The sequence below is a fragment of the Equus asinus genome, chromosome 21, assembly GCF_041296235.1.
Source record: "Equus asinus isolate D_3611 breed Donkey chromosome 21, EquAss-T2T_v2, whole genome shotgun sequence".
Taxonomy (NCBI): Eukaryota; Metazoa; Chordata; class Mammalia; order Perissodactyla; family Equidae; genus Equus; species Equus asinus.
The window spans coordinates 48,676,322-48,698,943 of NC_091810.1; the positions used below are offsets into that span (position 1 = coordinate 48,676,322).

A 22,622-nucleotide genomic window follows, 5' to 3' on the forward strand; every position below is an offset into this window, starting at 1 on the left:
CTGTGGCGCCCCGTCGCCCTCGCCCTGTTCTGACCCTAGCCCGCCAGGCCCTCCTCCAGCCGTCGCCGCCCTCGGCTCATCCTCCGAACGTCCCATGACACCCGTCTTTTTGCTTCCTCTGGTCCTGGCGTCTTCAGACCCTCCGTTCCAGGACGCTTTCTCCCCTCCACCTCCCCAAATTCACAGCGGCGATCGCACGCTGATTTGGGTGATTACCCTGTTTCCTGAGGTTCGGGTGGCTCCGTGCCCATCGCCTGCGCCCAGTCCAGGGCCCGGTGCGCAGTGGGGACTCCGGGTGCCAGGCTGAGTTTGACCCAAAAGACAGGGGCAGGATAAGGAGTGGAGCTGGGTAATACCTGGAGGGGCTCTCAGAATGCTTGGTCAAGAGTGGGTCCGGGAGTCTGGCCCCTTCCTCTGCTCCGGGAACCCTCCAAAGTCAGGCAGCCCGTGGGGGGGGGGGGGTGGGGGGGGGGGGGCCCTGGCTCCCTGAGGACCCGGCCAAGTCTGTGACTGGCAGTTCCTCACTCACCTACACAGGCTGAGGCCCCGGCCCCTCCCTGGCGACCTCTCCCCACCCTCCCCGCCCCCAACCTTCCTGCCTGCCTTCCTCTCATGCGCCAACCAGGAAGGCTTCCTGGACTGTCTTGGAACCTCACGGCCCGGCTGCACAGTCATAACTGACCATCCCAGCCGCCTGGCCGGGGCATAGTGTCGGGTGGGTCACCGCGCAGCCCGGACTCCGGCCGTTGACCGCCAGGGGGCAGCAGAGGCCACCTTCTACAGATCTCAGGGAATTAGGCCGGTGTCTGATCCTGTACAAATCCCAGGGTGCGTAGTCTGACAGCTTTGCAGCCTTGTGTGGTTTTGAAAGCAATTTTGTTCTTTCAGACTTTTTCCAGGGCTACTCTTTCTTTCTAAGTAACTTCCAGTCAATTATTACTGTTCCAAGTTGTTTGAAAGTTAGTCAGTTGCTGGATGACTTTAAATTGAGGTCAAGGCAGACATCTGGATGAGTCCTCTGGGTCCCTCCACATGCTTCTTGCTGTTCCCTGGCTGCATCTTGGACCCAAGATGTTCCTAGCTACCAGCGCTTGGCCAGGCTGAGCAGTGGCCACCCTGCATACTCCCTGATGCCAACTGTCCAACCTCCATCTACTGTCTTCCAGCTCAGTCCCTCCAGGGCCCTGGCCCAGAAGTGCTTCACCTTCCTCCAACCCAAAATCCTACTAGCTTCTTCCAATCTCTTACCCTCAATAGCTTCTTCTTCCTGGTCTTCCTTAAAAGTCTCTGTTGGCCCTGCTCCTCTCACTTCACACAAGTTGTCTGTCCTTATCCTTTCCAGTTCTCTCTCTCTCTCCTCTACCCACTCCAGTCAGGCTCGCCTCTCCCTCCACAACACACCCCTGGTCAGGGTCCTCAGTGACCCACACGTTGCTGAACCCAGTGGTCTGTTCTCTACCCTCACCTCCTCGAGCAGTCGATGCTTGCCTGGCTCCCAGGTGCCTGCATTCTCTTGGGTTTCCTCCCACCTTCTGGCTGCTCCTGCTCAGCTCCTTTGCTGGTTCCACCTCATCTCTCTTACCTCCTGACAGAGGCCTGTTTCAGGGCTCAGTCCTGACTGCTGCCCTCCTCTGTCTAAACTCATCTCCTCTCATCTTATCCAGGCCCCTGGCCTTAGGTACCATCCACCTGCGTTGCCTCCTAGATCCAAAGCTCCAGTGTTGAACTCGAGTCACGCATACAGCAGCCAACTTGGCATCTCCACTTTGATGTCCAGTTAGTGTTTTAAACTTTTCCTTGGCAAAACTGATCTCCCTCCCAAGCCTGCTCCTCCCCCAGCCTCCCTCAGTGGATGCAGTGGCAGCTCGATCCCTAGATAGGCTTGGAGTCACTCTTGACTTGTCTCTGCCCCTCCCCTTTTACCCAATCCATCAGAGAACCCCACCATCTCACCTTCGGAACCAGCCCAGCATCTCACCCAACCGTGCCACCATCTGGGCTGAGCCGCTTGACATGTCTGTCAGGAACACCTGCAATAGCCCTCGTGTCAGTGTCAACCTTGGCTCCCCATCCCCCATCCTGGAGTCTAGTTTCAGTACAGCACCCAGAATAATCCATTTAAAATTTAGAGTTGCTGGGCCGGCCTGGTGGTGCAGCAGTTAAGTTCGCACATTCCGCTTCAGCGGCCTGGGGTTCGCTGGTTGGGATCCTGGGTGTGGACCTACACACCGTTTGTCAGGCTATGCTGTGGCAGGTATCCCACATATAAAGCAGAGAAAGATGGGCACGGATGTTAGCTCAGGGCCAGTCTTCCTCAGCAAAAAGAGGAAGATTGGCAGCAGATGTTAGCTCAGGGCTAATCTTCCTCAAAAAAAATAAAAAATTAAGAGTTGCAGTAGCAACTGAATCACATCCTGCACCCTCCTCAGTTCAAGACCCTGCATTGACTCTTAGCTTTCCCAGAGAAAAATCCAAAGTCTTTATGGTGGCTGACAACGCCCTACAACATCTGCTCCCCTCATTAGCCTCCACTCGCCCCTTCTACCATCTCCCGCCTCGCTCAGCGTCAGCCACAATGGCTTCCTGGTTGCTCCTCTCACATGCCAGGCATATTCTGCCTTAAGGTTTTGCACTGGCTGGTCCCTTTAGCTGAGTGTTCCCTGCAGGCATCCACATGGCTTCCTCCCTCTTTAAATCTCTGATCAAACGTCCCTTTCTCCGTGGGGCCCACCCTGACCCACCTCTCAACTCCCTGTTCTTCATCGCGCTTACCTTGCCATTTTTACTTCCTATAGTACTGAGCGTCTTTTAACAAATGACATAACTTACTGATAATGTTTCATGTTTCTGGTCTGAATCCAATCCCCCACCTAGAATGTAAGTTCAAAGAAGGCAGGGTCTTCACTTTGTTCACTGCTGTATGCACTGGTGCTGGAAGAGTGCCTGGCATATAGGAAATTCTGGGAAATACTTGCTGAATGAATGAATTCCTTTTCAGTCGATATGCGAATGCATGTGTACACAGGTGAGGTGGGTGCAAGCAGGGCTGCTGCTGGGCAGGGAGACCAAGGCCCATGCTTTGTCCCCTTGTCCTGGTCTATATTATCTTGTTTTTCTGCTATAAGCAGAGAAAAGAAAAATAGAAGACCTCTGTGCTCAACTTTCTTTCTTTCTTTCTTTCTTTCTTTTTTTGAGGAAGATTAGCCCTGAGCTAACTACTGCCAATCCTCCTCTTTTTGCTGAGGAAGACTGGCCCTGAGCTAACATCCATGCCCACCTTCCTCCACTCTATACGTGAGATGCCCAACACAACATGGCTTTTGCCAAGCGGTGCCATGTCCACACCCGGGATCCAAACTGGTGGACCCCGGGCTGCTGAGAAGTGGAACGTGCAAATTTAACCACTGTGCCACCATGCTCAGCTTTCTGACTGCTTTATCTTGTCAATATTTCAAGCAGAGCAAATTTTTTTTCAGAGCAATTTTTAAAGAGCCAAAAACAAAAGGAAAAAACCTGGGAATTTTTCAAAACATATAAAAAGGTTAATGCTGACCAAGGGCCTGCACACTCATCCTCATAGAGGCCGAGTGGCTGGAATTTGACAGCCAGGGACAAGGGATACTCATTTTCAAACAGTCTCGTGGTCACTTGGTTTCTGGATATAGTATAGTGGCCACATCGCCTGGCCCCTTCCCCCAGGAGCCTGCTGCCCACTGGTCAGGCTGGAGGAGCCCTTGCTGGGCAGGGAGAGATGGGATGGCCTCTCGGGGTCAGCATCCTTCCTCCACCCCAGCTGAGGGGGCGGGGGGTAGGAGCTGCTCTCAGCACATCCCCCTGGTCTGAGAGGCCTGAAGCCAGGCCTGGGGACTGAAGAGACTCCAGGCAGCCCTGCTGCTGCTCTGACTTGCAGCTTTCTTTGGATAGAGGGAGTGTGGGAAAAGACCCCAGGGTCTGTCTGCAGGATGCACCCTGTCCTTTATTGCCTCACACTCCCCAGGAGCCAAGTGTCCCAGGCAGGGCTACAGTCTTTTCTGATGAGGAATAAGCCAGAGATCCCCAGAGCACAGCCCCTCATACCAGGGCACTCTGGGCAGTAGCCCCCTCTAGGCCAGGATCCAGCTCTTTCCTGGGGCTACAGGGCTCCTGGGTGAGACCCCAGGCTTGAGTCAGGCGCCTGGAGCTGATGGGAACTGGACTCAGGAAGACCCTCTCTGACCAGCTGGCACTGTCATGGGCCTAGTGGCTACCAGCTTGAGGAAATTCTTTCTTCAGGGGTTTCCCAAGCTGGCAGCCTCCTTGCCAGTTCAAACTGGATTTTTCCTGCTGCCCTTTCCCCGGCGGCCCAGCCGGGTGCGGGGTCTCTCCTAATGAGGTTTTGGTGCCAAGGCCTGTGCAGCTCCACCCTGCTGGGTCCCAGCTGATGCAGGCCTGCCCCAGGCAATGGGCAGCTTCCAAGTCCCACCCAGGCCAGGGCACCTGGGGCTGCCCTGCATCCTTGTAGCCCCTGCCCAGCTTTGGACTCCCCAACTCAAACTCAGCCCCCACATACAGCGACTCACAGACCCACCTTTATTCATAGTGGGTTTTACTGTTAATAAAAGATCAGCCTGACAGGGCACAGGATCCTTGGATTTTTGTCCCCAGACTCAAGGCATTGACAGAGGGTTGACATGGCAGCAAGGGGAGGGCAGGGGGCCCTTCTGCAGGGCTTCCGCAGAGCTCTGCTGCCCCCTGCTCAGACCCTCCCTGAAGCTGCTGGGGATGCATCTCACGTTGCCTCCTTCCGGAGGCCTCTCTCTGTCCCATTTCCTGAGGCCTCATTAATTCCTCCCCACCTCACCCCGTGAGAAAGCAGGTCTGTGTTGAGCCTGGCCCGGGTCCAGAACCCGGTCTGAGCATACCACTCATTGGTTTGGGAGGCAGGGGGTGGGGTGGGTTAGGGGACTCGCCCTGTCCCCACCTTCATCCCAGGGAGAGGCAGGAGGGGCCTCCATCACCATCCATGTCCTGGCTCCCACCCCACTTTCCAGGAACCCAGGGACCATGGAGATCAAGAATATAAAACACAGCTGATCTTATGTATAATATTTATAAAAGGGGGCTGCCAGCCTCTCCATCCCTGCCCCAGATTGGCCCCTGGGGTCTTTGACTCCTAGAGGCAGAGGCGCTCTGGGCCCCAGGCTTGCTCTTCTCCCAGCAGTGAAATGTGAGCAATGGGCCAGGCTTGACATGGGGGGAGTCCCAGCCTCCCCGGGACTGTTGAAAGTTCAGGGCAGGGGTCCCTTGGGTGTACCCACATCAGCCTCACCCTCAGAAGAGCCTGCTGGCTCCAGGTATAGGGTGGAGGGGCCTGCTCCCAGTGGAGGGGACGGGAGAAGGGGACAAGAGTATCCAAGGGCCTGAGCCCAAGTGCCTGAAAGGGACCTCGAGGACAGAAGGAGGGAAGGCAAGAGGGCTGAGGGAGGTGAGGCCCTAGGGTGCAATTGATGGCCCAGCAGCAGGGTGGGGGGATGGCTGTAGACCTGGGTCCCAGCTCTATGTGCCCCTACAGTCTGTGTGACCTCAGAGGCAGCTGCTAGGCCTCAGTGTATGCATCTGTATAAGGGATAAGGGGCTTGGGTAGGATCTGAGGCAACAGGAAGGAAGCAGGGGTACAGCCTCGCCCTGCCCCCAGCTCAGGAAGCCCCTAGAGCCTGGGAGCCCAGCAGGGTAGTGGCCCAAGGGCCTTGGTCCTGGCTTTTTAACAAAAATCTTCCACAGAGAAGATGTGGGGCAGGGCCAAATGCCACAGCGTTAGCCACGTCTTCCTCCTCCCCCCTGACTGGCCACTGGGTGGGAGCAGGGGCTGAAGAGTCTGGGTGGGGGTACTAGGACAGGCAGACAGAATAGGATGGGGGTCATCCTAGTGGCTTCCTCCATGATGGCCAGTCCCCGAGACCCAATCAATGATGATGAAGCTCATGCTCATGGTCATCAGCAAGAGGCCAAGCACAGCGAAACAAAGGGCCTGTGGGGTCAGAAGTCAGGGTCAGGTCTGAGGTCAGGGCAGCCTCCTCAGTCCCACACCAGCCCACTGACCTCCAGGCCCTTCGCACCAGGATTTTGGGGGTAGACCTTGCCGGTTCCTTCTCAGTGGGCACGATGCGGAAGTAGAAGATGGCAGGGAAGATGAAGATGAGGCATGGGGCAGATGTGGCACCTGCAAAGTACAAGGCATGGCCACTGCTGGCTCATGTCCACCTATTGGCTAAGGTTCGGGGGTGGACCCTTTTATGAGATCAAATATTCCTTGTTGGAGGTGTCTCATCACAAGACTCCACTTGAGAGCTCTGCCTGATTCTGGAGAGCCCACCAGCCCCTTCCCGTGTTCACTGTCCACCAGGATGGAAGATAGTGTTGTTGGTGTCAGAAGAATCTGTCAGTGAACGAAGCTAGCAAAGAGGAAAGGCAAGCCAAGAGATAGAGACAAAGCCTTGAGGATACTGGGCTCCTGGATATAACTATTCCTGAAGGCTTTTCCATTATTTCAGCCAGTACATTCCTTTCTGCTTAATTCATTTTGAGTTGGATTTCAGACATACAGAAGCAAGAGTCCTGTCTATGATAGCCATGATACTCAGTCCCCAGGTCTGTGTGTCAGCCCCTGCAGACTTGGGTTGGAGAGTCAGTCTCCTGAGTTGGGTCGCCCCAAAGATATCTCAGAATTTCTGATCTTCCAACTCAGAGCCCCAGCTGGGATGGGACAAGGGACAGAGCACCAAACCTGTAGTCCTATGATCCTGGGCTGAATCAAGGCTCCCCACTTACCAACTGTATGGCCCTGCTACTCCGTTAATCACTCTGAACTTTAGTTTTCTTGTATATGAAATGGGGACGAGACCCAGCGAGACCCTTTGTGGAAGCCCCTGACCCCTGGGCTCCATCCTGTCCCCCAGTGAGGAGGACAGTGGTTCCAAGTCTTCAAAAGCAATTAGAATAGCCTTAAAGATAAAATCTCAGATGAGAGGCCAAGCAGTCATCACTTAAATGTAGGGCATGAGCTCAGGAATCTGCCAGGATTTGCATAAGGGAAATTCTCTGGGGCAATACCCTGCCTCCATACATAGCAGGGCCAGACCCTTACCAATGATCCCGAAGATGCCCAGGATGGTGGGGGCAAAGATGACCAGCAGGTTGATACAAATGAGTAGGCTAGTGGCAATGAGTGTGTGTCGCAGCCAACTGAACTCCTGGCTCTGAAAGAGCATCTGCTGGATGGCGCGGCGCACCTGGGGGCCAGGAGGTGAGAGTCATCAATCTGTCAACCCTATCAGTCCCACCCACCCTTAGTCTGGCCACCAGGCCATCTGCCTACCAGCTCACCGGGAACAGAACAATTGGCACTGTGAGCGTGACTGCCGTCAGCACAGCCACACGCACACACAGGATCAGCACATCAAATGGGTCCACCTTGTTGTAGGTGTGCAGCAGCTCTGACTCCACCCCGTCTGTGGCAGGCAGGGAGGGTGATCAGCAGGTGGCCCAGGGAGGAGGTTGGACTCTGAGCCTGGGTTGACCCTGATGCTGTGGGGAGTGGCAATAGACTCACCTCCACAGCTGCAGGGCACAGTTAGGCATCACACACCTACTGAGTGCCTATAGTATGCAGGGTGCCATGGCCATCGGCCAGTCCCCTGCCCCCCAGCCTGGCCTCTGCCTCTGACCCCATGGTCCAGCCATACCGTAGAAGGTGAGGTAGCCGAAGAGGGCAGCCAGGAAGTACATGACATACATGACGGCGATGGACAGGTTGGAGATGTGCTGCATCTTCCTCTTGGAGGGGCTATGGGGCAGCAGGGAAGGGGATTGGTGCCAAGCTGGGTCACACTGGGAGACCCCCATATGCCCCAGGGTCCCTCTGGCACCACACTCTCACCATCTGGCATCTGAGGAAGCCTCCTTCTTGCCCCCTGTCAGCCCTCACGGCAGCCATAGAGATCTTTGATAAAATGACTTGGCTCTTGTCACTGTCTTCCTCCCTTTCAGGACCACATCCATTCTCCACAAACAAGCTCAAGGCACCCGCTACTCCCTCTCCCAGCCAGGGACACCTACTCTTTGAGTTCTGTATAGATGGGCAGCACCTCGGGGTGGCAGACAAAGGCGAAGGCCATGATGGGGATAGTGTATGCCGTCTGGGGAGACATGGGAACTTTGTTAAGGCAGCCCCTCATACTCTCACAGGGTCCCCTACCCCCACCCTGGCCCATCAGAACCTGTATGTTGAGTGTGAAGTAGCTTGGGGTGCAGAAGGCTGCGGCCTCAGTCTCCACCTCCAGTGGTACCTCCTCCTTGATGACCTCCGTGAGGCTGACGTTGCCTGTGGTGTTGGAGTTGGGGGGCAGCGGACAGGGCACATGAAACTTTTTGTAGATGACCTGTGGGGGGAGGATAAGGGTATTGGGGCTAGGTTAGGCTGTCTGGGAAGTCACTATGAAGCCACATCTAGATCAGGACTGGAGGAGCTGCCTTCTAACCCAGGCTTCCCAGAGAGATCTGCCCCCTTTCTCTGACAGAGGACTCTCTTAGGACACGTGCCCCCTCCCTCAACCAGGATGGAGGGTGACTCACTGCAATTAGGAAGAACACCATACAGCTGAGAGAGAAACCGCTGGAGTAACCCAGGTAGCCTGAAAAGTTGCGGGGTGCTGTGAGACTGGGGGTCCCCTTCTGTGCATCCCTCCAACATCCCCCTCCAAGGCCCTGGCTCCACCACACTCACCAAGCTGCCGCATCAGTGCCAGGGGCAGAATGACAATGACAGAGACCAGGATCACCAGGTAGTTCCCATTCACGTACCAGTCCCTGCAGGGATGGGAGTGAGGAGCCCAGATCAGAGCCCATCCAGTCTCGGGTGGAGCCGCCTGCCTCTACCCGCAGTGAGGGTCACCAGTGGTGCCATACTTCTCCACAGCTCTGAGTCTTCCCTTCTCCATCTGCAAATGGGCATTCTCACAGAACTTTCATTCTGGGGGAGGTAAGGAGTAAGGCTCCTGCTTGGTAACCATTACGATTATAGTCACTGCTGTTGTTTTTCTCAGGACACACAGATCTGGGTCCAGCCACCCCAGGGAGTGGCCCCAAGGGACCCAGGGAGGTGGGAGAGATGAAAGAACCTGGCTCTGGGCCGTGGGGCATTTTCCATGGGAGTCCCAGGGACTTGCCAACAACCTGTACCCCTTCTGCATCATCCTGTGCATCCTGCATCATCCTGCCCCACACCCCTAAAGGACACGGGGCGTGGGGAATTAAAGGCGTAAGGAATGGGACCCTCCTTCACAGGCAAGCCCAAAGGCCAACCCTTTGGGAAAGGCCCCCAGGGCCCAGGGGCAGAAACCTAGCTGTTTCCCTCCTCCCTAGAGCTATTCTCAGCTTCACAGCCCCTCTTGCCTGGGCTGTGTTGCCAAGGGCAGGGCCTGGCTGTCTTCTCTGCCCCACCCACAAAACATGGTTGATGTCATCAGTGCTGGCTAAACTGTTGATGGGCAACTGGGACACCAGGGGCTTAATTTCTTTGGGGGGGGGGGGTTGTTAACACGCAAGCCACAGTCAGGAATAGCAGGCGCTTAGAGCTAAGCCTTAGGCTTTCAGGTCCCCCCCCACTCACAGGCTGGGTCCAGGGCCAGGCAGGGCCCAGCTTCCTCAGCCTCAGCACCCCTGGCCCCCACGTGGCCCTCCTGAGGGGTTCCCCCAGGTGACTGAATGTTGACTCTGAGGCAGCTCTCAGCCGCTCCACCAGCCACTTGTAGACTCTGTCTCGTCTCTCCCATTAGCCCAGCCTGGGCTTCCAGGGCCAGTGTGGTCGTGGAGGGGTAGACTAGGGCCTCCCGCCTTCACCCAGCCCGCCCCACCCTGGGGCTCACGAGGTGTGATCCTGAAGGTTCAGGAAGGCCCGTATGACGAGGGGCAGCTCCGACTTGATGATGTACAGGTAGCTGGACATGGCTGGGGGAGAGGGGTGGGCAGGCACTAGTGTCAGTCAAACCAGACAGCCTTCAGACTGTCCACCTGCCCACCACCCACCTGTGTCTGCCCTCCAGCCTCACCTCCAATGTTCTGCAGTGTGATGGCCAGGGCCGCTGCCAGCTTTCCTGGCATCCCAAAGGCACGGTAGCCCAGCTGCTCATAGGCACGGATGCCTGCAGATCAGGGAGTTAGGACAGTCAGAGTGCTCTCCCCAGTCCACCCCTCCCCTGCCACAGGTTGGGTTTGAGGCTCACCCACAATCCCTGAGGACTTGAGTAGCAGGTGGATGGAGTAGCTGGAGAGCAGGGCAATGGCTGTCAACAGGAACCTGGGGAAGATGGATGAAGAGAGGCTACTGGGGGCTTCCCTGGCTTGCAGGGGTGGTGAGCTTTGGGAGGCCTGGGTGTGTGGGGTCTGTGACTCAGTTGTCTGGACCCCTAACAGGTGTGGAAGCAAGCTCAGCAGGCTCCAGAGGTGGTGAACACCCACCACCAGTTTGATCCAGTGTGGGCCATGACCCAGAAGGAATCCTCTGAGCAGCACCTCCCCTTGAGTTCTTAGAACAAACATGTTTTCCATTTAGGCTGCAGGGCAGAGCTCCCAGGTAGGGACACATGTGTCCACACAAGGCCTGGGCATGGGGATTTGTCCATTACGTGTAAAAATGGTAGAAGGACAGACTCAGGCCTGTTACGCTGGCCTTGTGTCGTAATCTCAGTGGCTTTACTGGGAAGTGAGGTATATTTGTCTGGCCATGGCTGGTTTTTTTAGCCGTGGTTTGGGTTGAGTGTAAGTGCCCACCCACTGTAGTCTGGGCAGGAACTGGCAGGTCCTGGGAGGTCATAGTTGGTGGCCTGTTTAGGGCTCCTATCTTTAGAAGGTTTGCTGACGGCACTCACAGGAAAAGGATGATGCCCGTATTGGCCATGGCGTAGGCGAGCCCGAGGATGCCACTGCCCATGATGGCATTGCTGAGGTTGAACACTGACATCCCGAATGATGTCTTCCCCTCGAACTGCAGGCACCAGAGTGAAATGAGGAGGGATGGGGGGAGTCATCAAGGCATGGAGGGCATCTCAGTGTTTGCCATCACCGTCCCTCAGCCTCCCATCGCTGCCCCAGAGCGCCTCATTACTGCACCCAAGCTCCCAATGATGCCCTTGAGCGCCCCCTGCTGCCCCAGCTCACGTCAGTGAAGTGCGGCTCCTTGCTGGGGCTTTTCTGTAGGAAGCCCTCACCCTCAACACAGCTCCGTCTGGGGCTTTCAACCCTGCAGGCACAGTCCAGGGCAGGCAACTCAGCTCCAGCCCCTTGCCCTACACCCTGCCCTGAGCCATAGCTGGGTCTCTCCTCTGCTCACCTCTGGTTGCCTGCCGTAGGGGTGACAACTGGGAGTAGCCCCTCCGAGTGTTTGCCGTTGGGCACCAGCTCCACCATCTCTGTCTGCACAGGTGCCTCCATGGCTCGGGCACCACCACGAGGAGCACTGGCTCTCACACCAATACAGTCAGAAATCTGAAGAACAGATGGTCCTCTGATTACCCAGCTCCTTGGGCCCATGGCCCAGCCTCCCATAAGTCTGCTGCCGTAGCACACCTCCCAGAGGGTCACTAAGGACATACGTGCACATGCAGCTCTGCTTGCTCCCTCTCTGGGCCCTGCCTTTGGGGGAGTAGAGCTTGGACACTGGGTCCTCCAGGACATCCTGAGGGGCCATCTCAGCCAGTATATAACCACCCCCCTACACACACACCAGTCCAGGCAAGCCCTTGGGGTCTCACTTTACCCATCTGTGAAGTGAGGGTCAGCTGGATGACCTGAGTTCAGAGCCCAGTGGTGCCAGGACCCCGAGATGCTGAGTCCAGGCCTCCAGACCCTACTCTGGGGGTGGGCCCTGGACTGAATCCCCCTCCTCAACATTAATACTGGGAGACGTTTTCCTGTGCCAGTCCTGTGTGCCAGGGGCCTCCTAGTCAACCTAGAATGGCACTGCCCAACGGCTGGAGGCCTCAGGAGAGGGTTAGGACTGTGGGCCCTGTTCCCAGCCGCCCGGCGGGCACTGCTGGCAGTCAGAACAAAGGACCCTCTGTGGGCTGAGAGCTGGCGCTGGGAACGGCAGGCGCAGAGGCTACCCCCCCAGCTCTCCCCCACACCCCCCCGCTCTTGGAGCCAGGAGGCCTGAGGCGGTGCTGGGTAGCTGGACACCTGGGCCCTGCCCACCTGGCTGCAAAGAGCCCTCAGGGGGCCTTCCAGGAAATGGGTGCCCCAGGGCCCAGTTCTCTGGGCCACACAAGCCTCACCTTCCACACAGCCCTGGTCTCAGGGCCATGTTCTCCTTCAAGCCTCTCCTCCGCTGCTAGGGAATCCTCCCTCCTTAGGTGCCCACCCACCACGAGTGGACTGTTTGAGCAGATTCCTCATTTCCTGGAGCCCCAGGCCAGGAACTCAGAGCCCCCCAACCCTGCCCACTGCCCAGATAACTCACTGGTCCCTCTCCCATCACTGGGGCTGGGAGCCATCTACCCCAAGCCCAGAAGGTACCTGGGCACAGTGCCCTCAGGATCTATAAGGACATCCTGAAGGCCAGACAGGCCAGCAGGAGAGCTGAGACCAGAGTGGAGACCAGAGAGGGGGCAGTGGGGCCGGCCCGGTGGCGCAGCGGTTAAGTTCACATGTTCCGCTGCTCGGCGGCCCGGGGTTCGCCGGTTTGGATCCCAGGTGTGGACATGGCACCGCTTGGCACACCATGCAGTGGTAGGCGTCCCACATATAAAGTAGAGGAAGATGGGCACGATGTTAGCTCAGGGCCAGGCTTCCTCAGCAAAAAGAGGAGGACTGGCAGTAGTTAGCTCAGGGCTAATCTTCCTCAAAAAAACCCCCCAAAACAGAGAGGGGGCAGAACTGCCAGGCAGGTCAGCCAGAGCCTGGTCTTGACACTGTGGCACCCCTTCCACTTGGGAACCCTGAATCCTGCCCTGAATCCCTCATACCCCCTTCAGATCCTGATGGTCCCAGGTCTGCTCTTGAACCTGGAGCACGAGGGGTCTCAAACTTAGCACTCAGGGCTATGGGTGGGTAGGGGAGGCTAGGCTGGGGCCACAAGTTTCAGACCTCAGGCCCCACTGCCGGGGAGGCAGCAGCCATACAGAACTGACCAGAGGATCACCCCACCATTATCCCAGGCAACCCTAGGCCATAGTTCAGATCCCAGGCACCTCAGGCCTGGGGTGGCACCTAGCACCCTTGGACCCCCTCAATCTGCCTCTCCTTTCTCTGATGCTGCACTTCTGCACCCTTCTCTCCTCCAGCCCTGTCCATACAGGACCATGACAATGTGAACATCTCTTCTAGCGCCCTCTTCCCCTGGACCAGAGTCCCCAAGTTCAGCCTATCTTCAAGGCCTGAGCCTCACCATCAGCACCCCTCCAAAGATCCCAGCTTGCTGTTGAGATGCCAGCACCTGGTCTCCAGAATCACTCCAGAGTGCCCCCTGCCTCTCAGCTGGGGTTGCCCTTGCTGGGCCTCCCGCCCTGGGCAGGCTGGGACAGGTCCACAGAGTGCTGAGTTGGCAGCCCGGACAAAGTACCCTTTTCTGCCTTAATGTCCTTCCCTAGCAGCCAGGCATTGCCTCTAGAGAGACCAGAGCCCATGGCATGGTCATGGCCATGGTGCCTTTGGTTCCATTCCCCCAGAAGAACCAAGGCCTAGACCTTCAGGGCCTATTACGACCAGTCACTCCTGGGTCTCAGGCCAGCCTGAGATCCCACAGAGGACATGGAATATCCTTCCTCAAGTGGCTTCCAATCTGGAAGGGACAAAATCCCCAAACACGTCCCCCATCTTATGGCTCCTTCTGCAACTGAATGTGAGGCCTGCCTCACTGTGTGACCATGGGCAGAGTGTTCCCTGCTCATGACCTCAGTGTCTTCCTGTCCTCCAGGGATTCCGTGAGGTTTGGCCAAAGCTGGGGACACAGTGAGGAGACTCCTCATGGCCTTTGCCTCCAGAGCAGTTTGTAGGCTCCCAGAGAGGGGTCAGGCTCTGGGATGGGGCGATCACTGTGACCTTGAGCAAGTCATCAGAATGGCATCTTTCATGGGTGCAGCATGGGCTTGGGCAGTAAATCAATGGCCCAGGCCACTGCCCTGGGGCCTGTTTGCTTTGCTGGGAGATAAGGGCCAGGAGGGGCCAGGAGCCACAGGGATAGTGCTGCAGGTAACGCCCACCCACGGAGGAATCATAGGGTGAGAATTTGTCAGGCACACCTCGGCAGGTGTTGAGTTTGGCTAATTAAAGATTTCAAGGCCCAGGAATCTAGGCCACCTTGGGGGCCACTGCTTGTGTCAGCTGCTGTGGGAAGTACACCTCTGTCCCAGGATCGAGGTCCTGGGAGCCACTAGGGCTCTGAGCCCTGATTTCCTCCCCAGTGCTCAGGACATAAGTGGGTCTGCAGTAGCAGGCTGGCTACAGGGAGGCTTCTATGCTGTCCCTTCCTCAGTCCCATGGCCATATGTGCGGATGGAGGCACAGACCCCAGAGCTTGCTCCCATGGCCCCCAGGCTTCCTGTGCCTGGAAAGCCCTAACCTCAGCCCACATCTCAGGGGAGAGGCAGCTGGCCTGACTTGAGTGTCCACTGTGGTTATCCCTAGGGCCTCAGGGATGAGGGCTGCCCCTAGTTCCAGCTCACCCATCCTTACCACTCCCCTCCTTCGCTGAGACAAAGTGTCCCTCCTGTGGGGCCAGCCTGGTGGTGCAGCGGTTAAGTTTGCACGTTCCACTTCAGCGGCCTGGGGTTTGCCGGTTCGGATCCCGGGTGTGGACATGTCACCCCTTGGCAAGCCATGCTGTGGTAGGCGTCCCACGTATAAAGTAGAGGGAGATGGACACGGATGTTGGCTCAGGGCCAGTCTTCCTCAGCAAAAAGAGGAGGATTGGTGGCAAATGTTAGCTCAGGGCTAGTCTTCCTCACAAAAAAAAAAGTGCCCTTCCCAGTGTGGCACCCCTCTGCTCACCTGCTTCTCATGGCTTCAGAAGGAAAACACCCTCCTAGGACAAGCTATTGGTCAACAGTCAAACTGAATTCAATGGACACATCTGAATTGTATGTTCTCAAGGCACAGCCACAGGGATTGGTGGGGAGCTGATTGCTGTGGTCAGGGTTCTAGGGATAGGGCACGTGAGAGGGTATTCATAAGAGGGGAGGGTACTAACACACACCCTTTGCCTCTTCCCCACACCCACAACTCCAGATTTTGACCCCAGTAGATCAAGTTCCCCATTCAGTACTCCCTCATCATCAACAACACTGGGTAAGTGGCTACTGTGTGGCCAACATCCTGCGGGTACTGAGGGAGTGGCATTGCAGGAGGGGGCACATCCAGGGGAAGGCAAATGGCCCAGGACATTGACATATTGGCCACACCAATCCCTTATCCCCTAGCTTCCTGGCCCTGGTGACTGAGGTCTGTGCTTCTGTGTTCTGGGCATCCGGAAATGTCTAGGAGGATCTGAGGGGCCCAGCTGGGGCCGGAAGGTGGACTTTCCTGTGACAGGGTACATCTTCTGGATATCCAACAGATGTTTAGAGTTGGGCCTAACCCCAGATACCTAGACCTACCCTCCCGCCCAGCCCTAGACCCTCCTTGCTTAGGCTGCCCCCAGTGGAGGCTGCAGCTGGAACCTCTTGGCTCAAGATTGGGCCAAAGCCAGCAACAGCCACCTCCCCCACTGCCAGCCTGCTGAGAGGGACGTGCAGCCCAAGGCCCAGCTGAGGCAAAGGACAGGACATCACGTGCCTGTGGCCCCCCAGGGGCAGGGGAGACCCCGGGCCAGCCAGCCCATCCTCCTCCCTGCTGACCCGGAATCCCCTGGAGGCGGCCAAATATTTGGACAGCCGGACTTCTGGCCCCAAAGAAAGCTGGAGCAGGGGCCGGGGGCAGCTCAGGACTCATTAGAGACCCCGATGTGGGGCTAAAGGCAAGGTCAGCCTGGAGGAGAGGCACCATTCAATGTTAGGAAGAAACAGAGAGAGGCAGAGGGAGGGAAGAGAGAGACAGGGAGAGAAAATGTACACACACGATACATGTGTACTGATTCAGACAGAGATGGATAGAGGCACAGGGAGATAGAGAAATGCAGGTGGATATAGAGGGACACAAACAGAGAGAGATACAGAGAGAGAGAGGAGAATAGATATTCAGACAGGAAGACAGAGAAAGAGAGACAACCAAAGAGGTAAGAGACAGACAGATGGCCAACCAGTCAGAATAGCCAGATGGAGAAAGAGACAGAGGCAGCAAGACAGCAAGAGACCACAAGACACAGCCAGCGAGAGACAGAGAGAGCCCTGGAAGGAGCAAGAAGGGGAGAGGGAGCCAGAGGCCCAGGTGAGGGAGCAGCAGGCCCAGTAGGCACTTCAGGGATCACAAGGCAGAACTCTGCAGGACACCACAAGATGGCTGGCACAGCATTTCCAGGTTCCCACAAGGGCAGGTTATGCCCCCATTAGCCAGGTGCAGGGACTTCCAGAGGTGGGACTGAGCCCACAAGGGCCGCAAGGCCAGGCCCACCTGGAAAGCTCTAGCACCCATGCCTCGTCTACTCACAGAATGGAAAAGATACATGGAGATGGATATGTTGGAGTGACCTCCATCCTCAGTGGCTACACACGTGTGCAGACGTGCCGGCTGAGAGGCTGTGTACAGGACGTGGCCCGCAGAGCGGAAATTCAAAACCAAGCCACCCCTGGCTGATGGCCGGAAAGCCTGTCCTGCCCCAGAAGCTGGTTCTTCCCTTTGGCCCCCAGAAGCCCTGCCTGGTCCTCTAGAGTGCACCCCTGCATCTGTCTTCTTATCCAGAGTCAAAGGCCAGTCCTTTACCCACCAGACTGAGTGTGCACAGGGTATACAGTGAGTACTCTGTAAATGATAAATGAATGGAATGGGTTCAAGGCTCTTAGCAAGCCCCCAGCTCATCTCAACTGCTCCAAGTGGCGCTTGGCCCCTTGCTGTGTCTACACTAGAATATCCTCTGCAGGGCCACTATCCTACTGCAGCATAGGCTGCACATCCCACCCCAGCTCTCTGTGCACACAGATGCCAAAACTGTACCTCCTTCATAGCCAGTCACTCCCTCAAAACACGTTTTCCCCTCAAATTGAGTGCCTGTCCCCACACCCAGCCCAGACTTTCTAGGTGCACTCTGTTCAGCTCAAAAACCTTTCCTGACCCCACCCAGAGTCCATGAACCACCCAGCCTGTCCTGTTGTGCCTCAGTTTCTCCATTTGTCCAGGGCTCCAAGGCTACTTGCTAGGGCAGCTGGCATCAGGACAGGAGCAACCAACTCTCATGGTCTGGTCACCTGGAGCCTGGACTGGGGGGTTTTTGTGACATGGCCCAAAAGAACCAGTACTGAACAAAGGGTGGCTTGAGAAGCCAGTGAGCACAGGGGCTCTATGGACCCAGGCAGAACCAAGTTCTGAGATGTGTACCCCTAACCCTCCCCAGAGATACAGCCCCCTACCCCCAACCCCCAGGAGTCAGAAATTCTCATTCCTGATTCCAGTCATTCCAGCCCTCTTAGAGATGTGCCAAGTCTGGCCTCATTTACCTGGGATTCCTCCCACTTTTGGTGCTTCTCGCAGGAAGCCTTCCATGGTTGTGCAGAACCTCCCCTCTCAGAATGAAACTGTCCCCAGATCGCTCCAGCTTTGTATGCTCCAGAGTGAGAACCTCTGAGGGATTTGCTTCCTTTCCAGAAGGAAGTGAGCCCCCATGCCAGACTGAGTGCGGAAGAAGGGGTGGAAGGTCCAAGGGCCTCTTCCAGGGACAGCACAGTGGCCCAAAGGCAGTCTTGGAAGGAAAGGCAGGACTGGCGCTGAAGGAAGGATGGGCCTGGGTCGATGTGCCCCACAACTGCAAGGGCTCAGATCACTGAGTGGGGGGTAGGGGTGGGGGGGCTTCTCACAGGCCCCGCCCCTGGCCTCCTCCTCCCCGGGTGTAAACAAACGCACGCATTCGCTGTGGCCAATCGAAGGGGCCAATCGGGCGGGGGCGGGCTCCTGCAAACCAAGTCGAACTCCCTTCCCTCCGCCCGCCCGGCGCGCTGTGCTGGCTCTCACACGCCCGCCCCGCGCGGGGCGGAGAGGAGCGCCCACGGAGCCCCGCCTTCAGGCCAAGGAGCCACACGCGCCCTGTGCCCGCCGTGCCTGCTGGCCCAGCTGCAGATGGCACGGGCTCGGGAACCAACATGTGCCCTGCAGCCCCTCAGGCAGCCTGGCCCCATTTGCCCTCAAGCCCCTGCCCAACGCAACCGGGATAAATATACTCAGACTCCCGGCGTGCCAGCCTGGCCGATTTGCCTGTCAGGCGCCCGTCGGGGCAGCGTTCCAGGCCTGCTCCCGGCCCCTCTTATGCCCCCCTCCGGGACCCTCTCCAGCCGGTCCCCGCGGGCCCTGCCTCGTGAGGCCCATCGCGTACCGCCCAAGTCTCCAACAAGGCGTCTTGCGGCCCCAGCCCCGGGTGCCGCCGACCTCCGGCTGTCCCGCCTGGCCCTGCCTAGAGGCCCCGAGACGACCAGGCGCCTCTCCCGGGACACCAGCTCAAGCTCGAAGCTGAGTCTTGACCCGCAGGTCCCCAGATCTGCTCCCCGAGCGCGCGGGGCTCTGACTTGCCAGAGCCTGGGGCGCCTGCCCGGGGCGGAGCGGGCGAGGGCAGCTGCTCAGAGCCCAGCTACCGACGAGAGGGTGGACAGTAGGACTGGGCCCACCCGGTGCCCCTGGGCTGGAGGTTGGCGCCCCCAGTGGTACCTGGCCTCGCGGGCGGGGACGCGCGGTGCTCCGCTCAGGCCAGTGCAGTCCGCTCTGCTCCCGGCGGAGCGCAGCGGAGGGGAATGAAGGGCCCCGGCCCCGCCCCGGGCCCGCCCCCCGCCCGCCAATCCCTAGCGGCCCGCGGGAGGAGGGGCTGGTCTGGGGAGAGCAGGGGGCTGGGCAGGTCTGGAGTAAAGGGGCAACCTGAGCGCCAAGGAGCCCCTAGGTAGGAGATCAGCTGCTCTGGGAGGGGCTCAGTTGATTCTAGTGGGGGGAATTATTCAGTCCAAAACAGATTCTCTCCAGGTCTCTGAGTGCCTGCTTAATCCCTGAAAGGCTCTGTGCTCCCGAGGGGGGACAGGAGGGGCTCTTCAGCGAGAGGAGCCGTACCGGGCAATGCTTACCTGAGGGAAGGGTGATTTCCATGGGGGACTTTCAGACATCACTCAGGCAACAAAATGTCCTTTCTGCCTGCCTCACACTTTCCATGCAGAGGTGGGGTCGGGGTGAGGAGGGGGTTCTCTGCATCCATTCCTCTGTCTTCACTCCAAATATTCAGAAGAGATTGAAGCTGGAACAGACAGGGGTAGGGACAGTGAGGACAGGAGGAGGGCCAGGCTTGGCTAGTGCTGAGCCTTGCCTGGGATCTCCCTGGCTATGCCCCCTCGTTTCATTATTTCTAAGGAGTAGGAGACAGTTGTGTCTGCCCTTGGGGAGTGAGGTCTAGGACTTGCTGCCCTGGGAGAAGAGGTTTTAGAGTGTCCCCATTCTTACCCCTGCCTGCTTCCCACCCGAGGCCTTGGTGCTCAGAGGTGGGTGGTGGATGTTAAGGGCCCCCAGGCCCAGCTGGCATCCCTGCTGGGGGAAGCCTTGACCTTGGGGGTGAGCTGGGGTGGGGAGAGTTCCCAGAACAGCTGTGTCCCTTGCTTCTCAGCCATTGCCTCTGATCCGATTAATCCCATGGCCTCTGCTGTTCCTGCAAGCTGGATGTCTCTGTGTCATGTCTGCCCCCTCCCCGGTGCTGAGGGGAATGCCCTAGGAGGACAGGCCTGACCCCTCCCCTATTTGAGCTGGGAGTCAGGACTCTTGGATTCTCTTCCTACTGACTCACAGCACCACCACAGCCAAGCCCTAGCGTACCTCAGTTTCCCTCTGTGTCACAGGAAGTGCCCCAAGCTATGAGCCAAGGGCAGGGGACTCGGCTTGGCTGGGAGTGCTGGGAGTGCCAGAGGACGGGGACTAAAGAGAAGGGCATTAGGATGGTGGCAATCCCTGAAAACCTCAAACCACCCGAGCTCCCGTCCTGCTGATGGCTGAAAAATAGCAAGGGACGGACTTTCCCTCCTGATCTGGGACTGGTGTCCCCCCCCAAGTCAGAGCTTACCTAAGACTCTCAGCCTTCAAAGGGGCTTGAGGACTCCCCATGCGACAGAGTCAGGTAGGAGAGGTACTGACCAGGGTCTCAGTCTGCCCCCTACTTCCCACCTGCAGACATCCTGGATGCTCACAGAAGCCATTTGCAAAGGGCTGGGTGCTCCCATTGGCAGTTCCTGAGGGGCCAGACCTGGCTTCAAGGTCACCCAGCATGTGGGTTTTGGGGTCCTCAATCCAAACGGGAGGGAGCAGGAGTGGGCTGGGCTAGGCTGCTGTGGGAGGCCAGGAGGCAGCGTGATGTGGGGTCCCTGGGCCAGGCCAATTGTGGCCAGGCTGGAGGAGGGGCTGCCTGTTTGTTGATGCTAGGCTTGGACCCCCGCCAGGGCAAACACAGCTCTGAGGCCTTTCCCGCCACCTGCCGAATCTCCCAGCCCAGCCTGTGGTGGCTGGACAGCTGGCAGCCGAATGGGGTTCTGAGAGCTGCTGGGTGCCTTCTCCCCGAGGCTGGAGGGCATGTCCATCCATGCTGCCACAGTATTGGCGGCAGCCACCTGGAGTGGAGGGTGAGGGGAGCTTTATCTCAGCCTTCAGCCCAGCCCCCACATCTACTCCCCCATCTCGGGAAACTGAGACACAGGCCCAAGAGACTGCCGAACATGTGAGGCAGACCTGAAGGTCCCAGGGTCACTCAGATGCTCCCCTCTTCCCTCTTCAGTCATCCTCTCAGCCTCCAGTAAGGCAGCCTCCTCTCATTTCCCCTGGCACACCAGCCACACAGTGCCCCAAGACTCTCTCTAACTGTGCCCCATGTTCACCTCCAATCTGGTCCTCCCCAGAGCCCAGCATCTGTATCCCTGACTCCTTGGACACCCTGCAGGCACCTGCCTCACACCCAACTGGCTTCCCTGATATTCTCCCTACCTGCTCTTCTTTCTGGTTGGCCTCTCCACCTCCCTCACTGTCCGACTGGCCACAAGTTCCTGCTGTTCGCAGAACGTGCCAGCCTTCACCTCCCTGTGTCTCTGCCCTCCTGGTTCTCCACCCTGTCCCACCTCCTTGGCAAACTCTTACTTGTCCTTCAACAGCCAAATGGAGGATCACCTCTGAGAACCCTGCCTAAGCCACCAGGCAGAACGAGCTCTTCTTTTACTTCCTGTGGCTGCTCTTGCCATCCTGCCACACAGCTCCAGCCTTGGTGTCTAAAGTGCTCTTTATGGGCTGTCTAGACAGGAAAGCTCCTGCCAGGTTGGAGGGTGTGAATCAGGAAAAGCCTGATGGAGAAGTGACCTGTGGGCTTGGCTCTGCCGAGGGGAAGAAAGGCATGTGCCAAGTTGGGGAAGAGAAAGGGCATTCTGGATGGAAGAAACAGCTTGGCCACAGGGAAACTTAAGTACGTGTGTGGGATTAGCACCAATAGGTGGAGGGCTGTGTTCAGGGGCAGGACACTTGGCCTGCGGTCTTGTTGGGGGTTTCAAGGCTTCATAGGAGAGGGTGGTTCTCACCTCCACACCCCAGGGTTAGGACCCACACCCACAGCTCCTAACTATGCTCTGCCCAGTTTGGTGTCTGGGAGGTTCCTCTTTGGGTACAATACTGGGTTGGGGCTTAGTTGGCACAATAACCCTTTGGGTAGGGTTTAGTTGACACAATACAGGGTATGAAAGTATAGAGAAGATCCATAGGCAAACCCTCCAGTCTAGCCCTCCCCTGGCCTGGGTCCCCAGAGCTGGTGACCTCTTGGCTGAGGCCTACCCCACAGTCCTCGCCTGCCTTCCCTCTATCCGCTGAGATCTGGCCCCCAGCTTCTTTGGCCACTGAAGCAGCTTAATGAGTCCAGGTCATGTGGGCTGTGCTGCTGCCTGTGGGGAGGGCCCCAGCCCCCACTAGCCACCCAACCAGGCCCTGACGTCAGCGACATTAACCATCCACCAGGCTTGTCTAATCTCTGGTCGGTGGCTGGGCCACGTTAGTCCCACCAGAACCAGAGCTGAAGGCTGTGAGGGCCCTTAGGGACACCTTGAGGTTGCAGGTCAGGCAGGGATGGTGGTGGCTGGAGGTGCTCACAGTAAATGCCCTCTACCCACAAGACTAGGGTGTGGCCACTGTGCCTACTCTGGATTAGCTCTCTCTGATCCTCTGCCCTGGACTGTGAATTAAGCATTGGGTACCCATTGATCCTGCTCCTTAGGCTGCAATTACACTGGTATGGTGAGTGGAGCTGAGAAGACTTCTGGCTTGGAGACTCAGGGCCCCCTCCCATACTTGCTGGCATGGATAGGGCAGCTTAAAGCCAGGCAGCATCCCCAGCCCAGGGGATCCAGGAATACAGGTCCTGAATCCCAGACCCTGTGGTCAGAACTATGTGTGGGAGAGGACTTCCTAGAGGGTGGGGTCCAGCCCCTGCATGGCGTTTGGGCTTCTCTCTGCCCCTTGCC

At 57.6% G+C, this 22,622-nt stretch overlaps 1 protein-coding gene and 1 long non-coding RNA gene across 14 annotated transcripts in view; one reads left to right on the plus strand and one right to left on the minus strand.

Moving 5' to 3' along the window:
• LOC123279611 (uncharacterized) overlaps positions 1 to 22,622 on the plus strand; it is a 38,982-nt gene that overhangs the window by 7,138 nt on the left and 9,222 nt on the right. The gene's annotated exons all lie outside the window — the stretch shown is intronic.
• SLC38A3 (solute carrier family 38 member 3) lies at positions 1,960 to 21,182 on the minus strand. Of its 13 annotated transcripts, none has more exons than XM_070493343.1 (18): positions 18,814 to 18,890; positions 15,019 to 15,167; positions 14,704 to 14,914; positions 11,366 to 11,520; positions 11,194 to 11,275; positions 10,905 to 11,020; positions 10,260 to 10,333; positions 10,086 to 10,178; positions 9,903 to 9,984; positions 8,762 to 8,844; positions 8,611 to 8,669; positions 8,256 to 8,417; positions 8,095 to 8,174; positions 7,722 to 7,822; positions 7,355 to 7,487; positions 7,124 to 7,268; positions 6,079 to 6,199; positions 1,960 to 2,030 (listed from the first exon to the last, which is right to left on the minus strand). In XM_070493343.1, the coding sequence occupies exons 2-18, from the start codon at positions 15,027 to 15,029 to the stop codon at positions 1,975 to 1,977; spliced, it is 1,764 nt and encodes a 587-aa protein (XP_070349444.1). In that variant the 5' UTR covers positions 15,030 to 15,167; positions 18,814 to 18,890; the 3' UTR covers positions 1,960 to 1,974. The 13 variants fall into 13 exon arrangements, with proteins under 13 accessions (XP_070349444.1, XP_070349447.1, XP_070349443.1 ...); XM_070493346.1 differs by having other exon boundaries at positions 2,006 to 2,030; positions 7,363 to 7,487; positions 18,814 to 18,883; XM_070493342.1 differs by lacking the exon at positions 1,960 to 2,030 and adding an exon at positions 5,071 to 6,007 and having other exon boundaries at positions 18,814 to 18,889.

Coding starts and splice junctions, on each gene's coding strand:
- SLC38A3 (XM_070493341.1), bottom strand. Junction 8,670..8,761: donor GGCACTGATGCGGCAGCTTG/GTGAGTGTGGTG, acceptor GCAACTTTTCAG/GCTACCTGGGTTACTCCAGC. Junction 8,418..8,610: donor TGGTGTTCTTCCTAATTGCA/GTGAGTCACCCT, acceptor CTCCCCCCACAG/GTCATCTACAAAAAGTTTCA.